At 37.2% G+C, this 12207-nt stretch overlaps 1 protein-coding gene across 3 annotated transcripts in view; it reads right to left on the reverse strand.

Annotated features, from left to right (window-relative positions):
- Positions 1 to 5740: 5740 nt before the first annotated feature.
- The window catches only part of LOC131065957 (probable leucine-rich repeat receptor-like serine/threonine-protein kinase At3g14840), a 264349-nt gene continuing 257882 nt past the window's right edge, over positions 5741 to 12207 (reverse strand). Inside the window, exon 14 of one of the 3 annotated variants that reach the window (XM_059216890.1) lies at positions 5741 to 5847. In XM_059216890.1, the coding sequence (XP_059072873.1) occupies positions 5808 to 5847 (40 nt within the window). In that variant the 3' untranslated portion in view covers positions 5741 to 5807. The remainder of the gene's footprint in view (positions 5848 to 12207) is intronic. The other 2 variants (XM_058000570.2, XM_058000567.2) reach the window with 2 other exon arrangements.

Genomic DNA, 12207 nt, shown 5'->3' on the forward strand with positions numbered 1-12207 from the left:
TCGGGTAATTATGTAATGCATAAGAAACCAAAATATAGTGTGTTGATGCTAGTAATAGGTGAGCCCTCTACTTCAAGAAGGAAGAGAGAAATTGAAGATGTCATTGACATCCAAGACTCCCCAAAAAGGAAAAGGGTGGGGAAGGAAGTGCAAAAAGGTGAGTCTTTGTACTCTCTATCTCAATCCCCTATCCATATAGGAGATGAACAGGTAGTAGTAGAACAATTGTTGTAGTTAGGGAGTCTCAGAGAGATTGCTTAAACATATGAGGAGACACAAGAGGGAATGCCAGAAGAGCCACTTAGTGCTGAGATGAACTTAACTATAGATGAGTTCAAAGGTAGAGAGCTAGACCCTACTGTCAAGCAAGCCAGTGAGGAGTTCTTGGCTGATAGCAATTTTGTCACAATAGGGGCCTTCATGCAATTTGTTTGGAAGCAAAACATAGAGCAATTCAAGGTAAGGTGTGAAAAGAGGAAGAGTGAGCAACCTCACAAAGATGCAACTTTGGTGGAGGAAGAAGTAAAGCAAGAAATGATTGCAGAATTCAAGGCCATTACTCTTGAAAAGGGAAGAGAAATTGTGTCAAAGGCTGGTGTTCTAATTCTCCCTGAATAGGATATAGCAGATGCCTTGGTACTTGAAGCAGTCAAAACCAAGCCTATGGAAGCAGTGACATTCAGCAAAGATAATGTTGCTTTAGTCATGTGGTCCTTAAAGAGGGATGAAAGTAGGAGGAAATATACCTTAGAATCTAGTTTCCTAGGAGGTATGATAGTTAAAAGAGTCCAAGACACAGGAGTGGTGGAAGTTGCCAGCACAGTTCTAGAAACTGGAAATTTTAGTGTGGCAGTGGCTGAGAAAGAAGAAGAGGAGAGAGCTAATCTCGAAGTGAAACTAGAAACAATTCTAAAGGCTTATGATGAAGCCAAAAAGGAGGTAGCCAATAGGGACAGTATTATTGCTAGACTTCAAAGTCAATTGGTAGGACAACACCAAGGAGGTGAATCCTCTACTCTGATGTTTGCATCTTCTCCAGCAAGACCTCCACCCACCAGTCCTATTGTTGAATTTCCTCCTTCTCCTATGCCTTCTGGTTTTCAACTAGTTGAGACCATTCAACATGAATTGGAGAAGTTAAAACAGGCTCAAGCTTTGTTTGCAAATAAATATGAAGAGAAGGTAAAGGCCACAATTTTGAGTTTTGTTGATACAGTAGAAGCCCCCATTGTGCACACTAATATGAAAAGAATTCTGGATACTTTGAGTGAGTTGAATGAAGACAAAGCTATTTTAGAGCCAATTTTGAATAAGTGGATGCCAAGAGAAGTGGATCTAGAACTTATGTGTGCATCCTATGATGAGGTTGGATCTGATGCCATTATTAAATCCACATGTGAGTTAGCAAAAGGCATGGCTAAGATAGCAGAAGGAAGAGCCAGTGTGGAAAGGAAAGCTAACTTATACAGGAAGGAATATACTGAGAATAAATTTGAATTGTTTCCTAGGGGTTTTGTTAGCCCAAATTAGTTGAAAGACAAACAAGTATGGCTTGATGAGCTAGGAGCTAACTTGTCTTTAAGGGTAAATGAAATCATCAATAAAGATGACTCATCTCTATTTGTTAAGACAATTCAAGAAATAGAAAAGATAAAGTCAGACTATGACTTTTTGGAATCAAAGGTTAGGAAAGTGAGAAACTCTTGGAAAAGGTTAGTTAAATTGAAGAAAATTGTTAGCTACTCATGGCCAGATGATGACATGTTTCAAAAGTGGACCAAAAGGTATGTGGTGCAATAAGAAGAAATCCCAAAATAGTTAGAAGATGCTATAGTGAAGCAACAAACTGAAAAGGCCACTGAGACTGAAAAGGACTTGTAACTACTTTTTGAAGGAAATTGTGGTTGTAACAAATTGTCCTTAGAAATGTCCAAAGCTTGTTTTGCATCCATGTTGTTATAAATGGATACCAGAACTTAGGAAAAAGGGATCACAAGAATTTGTAAAGAAACTCTGCTAAAAAATATCTAGCATTTTTCTGGCTATTACAGAGAATATTTTGAGTTATGTAAAATTTTCTCATAAATGAATATGAATATATAGATCAAAACTTTTCGAGCCTAAAATCCGTGTTGTCTTTTGGCATGCGTTCAGTATTTTGATAGTTTCATTTGAATAGTCTAGGGTTATTCAGTTGAACACAGATTGTAATGCAATTTTATGGATTTGTTTTTAGCTTTTCTCTTCAGGAGAGGAATTAAATATGCATGAAACATTTCTGTCAGTAGATTACTTGTTTTCTACTTTGAATTTGATAAACTGTATTTAGTTTAACAAGAAAGGACTCTTATATATGTCAGGCATGTATAGGGTTAATGAAAGATGGAGTGATGAAATGTATGGGAATGTTTGATTTTGGAATCCTTGCTTCACTTAGGTGACTCTGTAGCCTAGATAAGGCACTGGTATCAATTGTGGATTTCTTTCTATATCTCTTGGGGATCAATACTAAAAATGAGCATAAGTTTTTCCCTTATTGTTTCAGTTTTATTAAGGCGATGAAGTCCATGGGTTTTTAGCATTGCTTTACTATGGATCTTGAATTTTAAAGTGTGAAAGTTTTCACAAAAGGTATACCCACCTAAGCTTTGGATAAGTTCGAAGTATAGAAGGTTTTGTTGAAACCTTGTTATATGTTATTCTGAAGTTCTAATTTTCTTGGTGTCCTCTTCATATGCAAACAAAGTTCATTATTTTTCTTACAGGGAGGATAGAAGGGAATTAGATTTTGAGAACAACAAAATGGAAGAATCAACCTTTAGAGGATGCTACATGGATGACTTTTGAGGCCATTGAGAAGACCAGAACTCGCTTTACAGATATCCCAACTCAAGTGACTTGAGTTTCTTTTGGGCCCAAGAGTATGGTGCAGAGCACATGGTGGTGTCTATAGGTTTATTTATGATGTAATAGTGGGTTGGATCAATGATCAACCTTGATGTAACTAAATGCCTATTTGTATGGTCAATAATCTCTTAGGTGAGCATATAAACCTAGACGTCTATTAGGCCATGAAGGCTTGGAATTTAGATTTTTCAAAATTAGTATGTCTAGGTTGTTGTCTTAGGTGTTGGAGTAAATAATGACCTTGGATATGTTTCCATAAGGTCTAGGTGGTTAATAACCAATGTTGTCCTAAATTTCAAAATGTTGCATTTGTTATCAAGCAACTTTTCAAAGTTGCCAGTAGGATGCCAACTAATTCTCCAATGGTCCTAACTATTCAAAAGTTGGTTATGGACATTGGAAAAGGTTTATATATGTGTGGACAATAGCAGGAAGGGTGTTGAAAGTTTTGTAAAGTTTGGTGGAGAAAATAAATAGAACAAATTTAATTTCGCCATAAAGAGATATTTTCCATATGATTCGTATAAAGCGTGAGAATTACTAATGAAGTTTTGATCTGATCATGAATAACTTTGAAACACCCTTCCAATGAATTTGGTCTGACCTCTTGAAGTAAATTTTAGTGGAAGTTACAAATATTTTTTCTCTATAGGTTTGAAACCCTCCATTTTCAAGGGTTACAATGCAAGTAAGACCCTAACTTGTAGTCTACTCATTGGGATCCAATAGCCATGGGTAGAATGCCAGTTAGGAACATGTATTTTGAGATTCCAGAGGGGCGAGGTTAGAGGAGTTGGTTAGTATAGTACCACCAAGCCCTAGTCTAAACCAGTTGAGAGTTTAGATTATATTAGATGAGTTTCATTGAGTATACAATGAACAATGATGCGATGATGAGTTGAATTGCTGAAATTGGACATAGGAGAAACTTCCCGAAACATTGGAACCTTCCTGTGATCCCATTCTCATATACCTCTTTTGTGAGACTGGTCTAACTTGATCAATTAGGCTTGTAACCAAGTAGGTATTGAAGAGTGCAAGAATAGGGTGGAAATCCAATCCTTTCAAATTTGATAGTGGTCCCAAAAGGGTGTCTAAAACCTAAATTTGATTGAGGTTTTGTTTGGTGTTATATGGAGAAAAGTTCCAAAAGATAGTGGAATAGGGCTACTAACTGGTAGACCTGTACCGGTAAAACTGTGAAACCTGTACTGGTAGACTTGTCTAGTCCTCAAAAGCCAATATTTGTCTTGTGCCTCAAAATAGCATTGTGGAAGATCTTGATAGGTCTTAGGAAGTGGCAGAAGTGTGTGTCAACCCAGTTGGTAGTAAGAAGTTGATTTCACAGTTGAGGTGTGAAACATAACCGAAAAAGAACACCCAAGGCAAAGAAGGCCAGAGGTGTGTAGGTGGGTTTATCACCCTACTGTTGCTAAGCTCTGCATCAATTTGTGCCATCAAAATTTGGTGCCTTATAATTAACTTCCTATGCCATTCTAGATCTTCTTCAAATAGTTAGCTTCTTTAAGAGGAACCTTTCTCTAATATCAATTGTTAAACATGTCAAACACACACCATATGCTGAGACGGGGGGTGAGTCAACATTAACAAAAAGTCAAAACTTCAATCCTACATCAACAAATTAATTCCAAGCATACACATAAAAGAGTATTAAATGAATACATCATAAAACATTCACACAAGAATACCACTATTTTATACATGGAAAACCCAAACTGGGAAAAACCATGGTGAGTGTCAACTCACAAAATTAATCCACTATATAGAATTGTTTTACAAAAGAGATCTCACTGCTTCGGACTTGTAGACCAAGGCTAACTACTCTTGGGGAAAGATACAAAAATGGACTTGCACACTGAAGCTAACTACAATAGGGCAAGATACAATATTATAATTTATAGAAAAAGAATTGAATGAACAAATGCATCTATGTATGTTGTTCACAGTTTTTGTTATAGTACACTTCCATACGTGGTGAAATATCTGGACCACCAAGTCACTAGATTATTGACCTTGCACCAACTAATATCTTTGTATTACTTACATCCCCATCCTTACATTAAGCTGTACTTTCATTCATAGTTGTATTTCACTTTTCACACACGTATCTCATCTATGTTGCATATGTATATATAACAATATGAAACAATATTCTTCACCAAGTCAGCCATAAGAGAAAATGAAATGTGTATGTATGCTTTTGATACAAATAGATCAAAATATGAAATGTTTTAATCTTAGACTAGACAAAAAATAGAACCAAATGTGTAGCTTTGTCCCAAAAGGTAGCAACTAGATCATCGACCAAAACATGAAAGACATATTTGGAACAATCTCCTACTTTGTAAAGACATATTTGTAACAACTAGATCATACCCAAAGCTCTACTTCCAATCAACTTTCAGATCAAAGGGGTTGGCATCAATGACAAGGTAAAGACATATTTGTAACAATCTCCTACTTTGTCATTGATGGCAACACCTGCCAAACTATTTCCCAATCCATTTATCAAAGTTTATCCATTATCAAAATTTAACTTTTTCTCTCTATCTTATCTTTCCTCCCCCTTTGCCATCAAAGACAAAGAATACAAGGGACTCCCCTAGGAAAAATAGTCCATATATGTACAAATCAAATGTAATACTAGAAAGGAATTAAGAACCTTGTAAAACCAGAGCAATTGCTCCACCATGCACTGTCTACAATTGTTGTAGAACAACATTCCAATCTATATCCATTGAAAATAGCACTCTGATCTGACTATCCATTTGTAAAATACATTTCTCAGCTTCCTTGTAGCTTGATGGAGATGAGACAATTGTTGGAATCAATAAACACTGAGAGGGGGGTGAATCAGTGTTCTGCAGTTATCAAATTTTTTAACCTGATTCTTTATCCGCCAGATGCACAAGTAAGAAACTGAAATGTAGAAACACAAAGCAAATAAGCACATAACCATAACACCACTATTTTTATGTGGAAAGATGAAAAGGGAAAAACCATAGTGGGATTTGAACCCACAATATTATTATACTATGGTCAGTAGTAGAACAATATTACATGAGGGGAATACACATGCATTCAGGCACACTCCCTAGAGCTCATTGCTTAATTACAAAAGGGCTACAACCAAGAGGAAAGCTCACAGCCTTAAAGGCTAATACAAAATGATTACAATGAGTAATGAACTGAATAAAAGCATCTAACTATGTCAAATGATAGTTCCAATTAGGCACAAAGTGATCTGTTGTTGTTGTTCTGATAAATTGCTTTGTTCTTCTCTACTATTGATTATTAGATTAACAAAACTTAAGGTGCGCATGTGAAACTATGCTCAATTTTTCCTAAAATCATCTCATCTCATGACACAAAAACATTATCCAAGTCAATCTTATATATCGGCACTAACAAAATTGATCTCCCACAAGGGCTTCTCAAAATATCAAAATATGAAACGTGTAGCTTCAAGTCGGCTTAAATCTTCACAAAACCATATACCGGATCCAAAAAATATGATCACACACTTCCCATAAGTCAGTCCAATTACCTCAAACTTACCAACAACCACCAGAATCACCTCAAAGAATCCGGTCCACACATTACACCACCAATTATGAAGATAACCTTGTTTTTACTGCTCTATCAGATACTAGACCTTCTAACATGCTTAAGAAACAACATGAGAAGATGGATTGCATGATAATCTTCTTCTCATACTCAATCAACTTAACTCTAATCATCAAGAAATTTGGATATGCCAAACTCCATACCGAATAAGATGAATAGATTGAGTTTCCATCAATGACAACTCCTAAGAAATATCATGCACCAGACATCATCAATCTTCACCGGAGCATCACCAGAATAGTGTCTTATTCTAACAATCTCACCCTTTGGCATTGATTGAAACACTATGAAAATCGATGTGTTCCAAAACTCCAAAAACTGTAGGCAATCTGACAATCTTAAATCTGTACACTCAACTGAATCTCCCTAAGAATGAGCATCATTTTTTGGTGCTCTCTCCCAACTCTCTACCCCTTTGACATAAATGGTAAAGGGTAGAAATATGCCAAAACTTATGTACAAATGAATGAAATATTTTACATGAATTCAAAAAATTTTGTATAAGTGAGCTTCAAGGATTTCAAGTACTCATTCCATCTTCTTAGGAAACAATATAAAACATTTATTAAGGCACTGAACATATATGCATGAATTTCAACACTTTTGAGATATGGTGGCACCGGTTTACCTAAAGCACTTAATGCATCCTGTTGAGCTCCAAGTAAGGTGTCCATTTGAGGAGTGATCAAACTTCTTAGTTCTCCCACTCTGCTTAACACCTTCTCTTTTTCCTTATTCAAGCCCTTTATTTTTTCAGTGAGATGCATTATTTGAGCTTCAAGGGAACTTGGAAAAACTAAATGAGGGGCAAATGAATGACCAATACTGGCTAGTTTCCCTTCAAGATCTCTTATTTACTTATCAATATTGCAGCAAACTTGGGAAAAAAGAGACATGATTTGAATATTTTTCCACCTTCATCTAATGCATCTTCTACACTCTTCATGACAATTCTTAGACTTATTTTTTCTCCCTCAACTATCTTCAAAGTTTGCTACAACAACATCTCATTAAACCTTTTATGAACTAATTCATCTGTAGCCTTTTCTAATGATTCAAAATGAGTCTCAATAACATTTAGCATATTCTTTCGCTTTCTGGAAGGTGAAGCACCGAAATCCTGTCTGAAATATGGCAAAATCTTCTCCAAAACTTATGTGGCTAAAGAGATAACTTCTCTTTCCTCAGATTGTGATTTCAATAGGTCCTCACTTGCCTTAATCTATACAAGAGTGGTAATTTTAAGTGATTAAAGAGGGGACAGGGTGCTCAGATCTACCAGACCATGAGAGAAATCATCCTGAACATCTACTATCTACTTACCTTTGTCAGGAATAGTGACTGCTATCATGGTTGTTGGAGCCTTGTCCATTTTCTCTTCACCCTTCTCCTTCCCAACTTCTTCATTCTTATCCTTTTCACCCTCTTTTCTATCATATTTATTCTTTCTTGCATCTCCCATCTCCTTAGCTAGCGTCTCTTCTATAATCTCAATCTCTAGAGGATCCTAAGTAGCATCACTAAAGTCGTTGATTTCCTAATTTGCAATGGGATCATCTGCATCCAACCGAATCTATAGATGTCTGATCTTGTTGTCCACCAGGAACATCTGTAGGCACATCTAGGATAGATGGAGTATCCTTAGGCTCAAAGACTGCTGCATGTTCTCCCAGAATAGATTTTTCTTAAGAAGATTCTTCCAAAATCACTTTTATGCCCTACTGTATCAAAAAGTCTCTCTAAATTATTTCGGCTTCCTTTATGACTTCATCCTTTTTGCCAACCATAAGCCTGACAACTCTCCTCTTTCTCCAAAACATGTCCTTTGAAATGTTTAGTAGATCAATGGCTTCTTCCTTAGAAATAGTATGAGATAGACTTACTAGTACATACTCTTTTATTCTCTCATAATCAAGTAAAGTTGTATGTCTCCTTGCATCCAAAATTTCATGCAAGCTCTTGGGGATCATAAATGATAATTTAATCAAGACCTTACTAAATTTATCCATATACTGTACAATGGCTTCTCCTATCCTCAAAATTCTCATAATATATAGAACCATTTTTAAAATTTCCATCTTTCAAAATCTCATCAATTAACTATTGCAAAGTCATAGGAGGTAAAATTTTATATGGGCCTTCAAGCTTACTAGACATAAGGACTTCATCTATCTTATATTTCTTCTTTCCCTCCCTTGTCCTTCTAAATGGCTCTCCTTGTGACTTATCTTTCTTAGCAAGAGAGGCATCATCAGATGTAGGTTTCCAGACTACCCTTGCATAGGTAGTAGTCTTCTTTACTTCCCTCACCTCTTCATCCAACTTTGTTTCCTCTTTTGTTGCAACATATTGCCTTGTAGATTTCTCCCTCTTCCTCTTCTTAGCTCCACCAAAATATTTTGTTGGTTTAGGCTTGGTTGGAGGTATTGGCTTCTACACACCAAAGGTAAGTGCAGTTTTTCTAGGTTTGGCCTTGGACTACTTTGAAGGTGAAGATACTGGTTTGGGTTGTGGCTTCACCATATCCTCTTCCTTCAATATATTTTGTGCTCTAGCCATTTACACAACTTCTATTTTAATCCCCATCTTCTCTACAACTGCTTCAACTTCTTTCCTTATTTTCCTTTTCCTTGTCGGTTTAGTGAATTTCTTGTGCAAGTACATATCCTTCTCCTTAAATGTGCCAAATCTTTGCTCTTTCTGGTCCACCAATTGGCTCAATATGTGTTGAGTGTTGGGAAAAATGGTGTCTCAACCTTGCATTTATGCGAGGTTACTATTTATAGTAAGTTTTCATTTGAGCACGAAATGGTGCGAAACTCTCCCTGAAGCTTCTGGTTGGCTAGATAAGCATTCCGGTAAAGTTGCGTCGCAAGGTCACAGCTAGTTTTGAAGATATTAATGTTTTCGTCTTGGAGGGGTGCAATAAAATGTTTAAACTTAATTTTGGGGACTTTAGAGGCTCTGAAATGCCCTGAAAAGTGGCCGTAACCGGTGAAGCTGGTTACGAGGTGATATAGCACTTCGCGAGCTTTCCAGCGCTTCAAACGGTTCGTCAATCGGACACCCGGTTCTCAAGTTATGGCCTCCGGAAGTTTGTACTCCTGAAATAGGAAAAATAATTTGTATCAGATACATAAATGAGCTGTAAAAGGGAGCGACACGTATTGATGTGTGCTTTAACATGTCATAGAAGGGAGATAAGGTCGGCTACACCTTATTGGGTGGTTTTAGCCCATGGTTTTGTAATACCGTTTGACGGTTTCTTGTATTGTATCTCCTATTTATGAGGTGTGTGAGATAGAGGTTGTGTGTAAGAGTCTCATGGCTATTGAGTTGCCTCTGAATCTCTGATTAGTGCTACTCTTGCGAAGAGCTTGCTCTGCAAGTATGTTGTAATCTGTTTTTGATTGCTGAATAAAATATTGAGCTGCTTTTGGAGGGTGGGGTTTTTCTCCCGAAAGGGTTTTCCCCACGTAAATCACTGTGTTGTGGTATGAATGCTATTATGTCTATTTCTATTTTCTGTAACTATTGTAACAATCTGAAAAATTTTTGCATTACCCTCCTCTCAAGGTTAGTGTAGGAAGTTGTTTCCGCTACTTTACTTCCTTACAAGTGGTATCAGAGCCTGATCACCTTTGGTTTCAATTGTGGGCAGTTGGGTTTTTTTTTGAACTAATCCAGATTTGAGTGGGAGCTTGTGCAGAAGACACTTTTTGATCTTGTTGCAGGAATATTCAGATGGTGAGTTCGTCAGGGAGAATAGAGGTGGAGAAATTTAATGGAAGTAATTTTGAGATGTGGAAGTTGAAGATGGAAGATTTGCTAATAGATCGAGATCTTTGGGATGCTGTTGATGCGAATGTCCAAAGGCCCTCAGATCCTACTGCGGCAGCTCAGTATGATGTTATGGACCGAAAAGTCAAGGGTCTAATCAGACTGTGCCTGGCAGACTCTGTTCTAATCAATGTCCATGAAGAGAACTCTGCAAAGAAGCTATGGACTAAGCTTGGTGAGATGTATCAAGTGAAATCTTTATTAAATCAAATTTTCTTAAGAAAGAAATTGTATTCCTTAAAGATGGAAGAGGGTGGACGAATTGCAGACCACCTAGAAGCATTCAATATGATTGTGGCTCAATTAGTATCCGTCGGTGTTAAGATGGATGAGGAGGAAAAATGTCAGATCTTGCTTTGCTCTTTGCCTGATTCGTGGGATTCTCTTGTTATGGCTATCGGTAGTACTTCTGTTGTTTTGAAATCTGAAGACGTGGTGGGTGCCCTACTCGGTGAAGAGATGCGAAGGAAGGTATCCATCAGTTCAAAGGAAGCCCTAACTGTTCGTGGAAGACCTAAGGAGAAAGGAAAGAAGAATGAGAAGCGTGGCAAGTCCAAATCCAAAGGGAGATCAAAATCTCCTGGAAAGTCCAAAGTCATTTGCTGGAATTGCGGTAAACCGGGTCACATCCGTAAGGACTGCAAAGAAGAAAAGAAGAAGAAAAAGAAAAAGTTCGATTCTGATTCTGAGTCTGACAAGGAAGATGGCGATGCCTTTATTGCGGCTTTGGCGACTCATGCAGGTAATGATGCCTGGCTAATTGACTCAGGTGCATCTTTTCATATGACTTCCAATAGAGATTGGTTTTCTGAATATGAAGGATTTAATGGAGGTAAGGTGTACTTGGGTGATGATTCACATCTAGACATTGTTGGTCGAGGTAAAGTTAGAATCAGGTTTTCTGATGGTAGAATAAAAAGGATTAATGGTGTGTTGCATATCCCTGGATTAAAACGAAACTTGTTATCTGTGAGCAAACTGATAGATGCAGGTGTGCAGGTAGTCTTTTCTGAAGCAGGATGTAAGATGATTAAGGGTGCTATGGTAGTTGCTAGAGGTGTCAGGTTTGGTACTTTGTATAAGCTTGAAGCATACACTGTTGAGTGTAATAGCACTTTTGTAAAAAGTAAATCTGTGGATACTTCACTGGAAGATTTGAAGGTTTCACCTTCAGCAGATGGAAATGGTTTTTGGGTACCTAAGGGTGCTCTTTCGTCTGAAGCAAAGTTACCTGCAGAGAAGACTATGTTATGGCACCAGAGACTTGGCCATATTGGAGAAAAGGGTCTAAGGACCTTGAAAAATAAAAACCTTGTTGAAGGTTTGAATGACTGTAATCTTGACTTTGATTTCTGTGAGCATTGCATTTATGGAAAACAAAACCGCGTTCAGTTTTACTCGAGTTCTCATAAAACTTGTGGTGTTTTGGATCTTATCCATTCTGATGTGTTTGGTCCAGTAGATGTCTCTTCGATTGGAAAATCCACATATTATGTTTCATTTATTGATGATTTTAGTAGAAGGACATGGGTTTATTTTCTAAAGAGTAAATCTGAAGTTTTTAGTCGTTTTAAAGAATTTAAAGCAATGGTTGAGTTGCAGACTGGAAAGAAAATAAAATGTTTGAGAACTGATAATGGCGGTGAGTTTTGCTCTAATGATTTTGATAGATTCTGTAAAGACTGTGGAATTAACAGGCAGAAGACAACTCCGTATTCTCCACAGCAGAATGGAGTTGCAGAAAGAATGAACAGGACACTGATGGAGAAGGCTAGGAGTATGTTGAGTGGTGCTGGTCTCGAACAAAAGTTT

This window comes from Cryptomeria japonica, chromosome 2 (assembly GCF_030272615.1).
Source record: "Cryptomeria japonica chromosome 2, Sugi_1.0, whole genome shotgun sequence".
In the NCBI taxonomy this organism is placed as follows: Eukaryota; Viridiplantae; Streptophyta; class Pinopsida; order Cupressales; family Cupressaceae; genus Cryptomeria; species Cryptomeria japonica.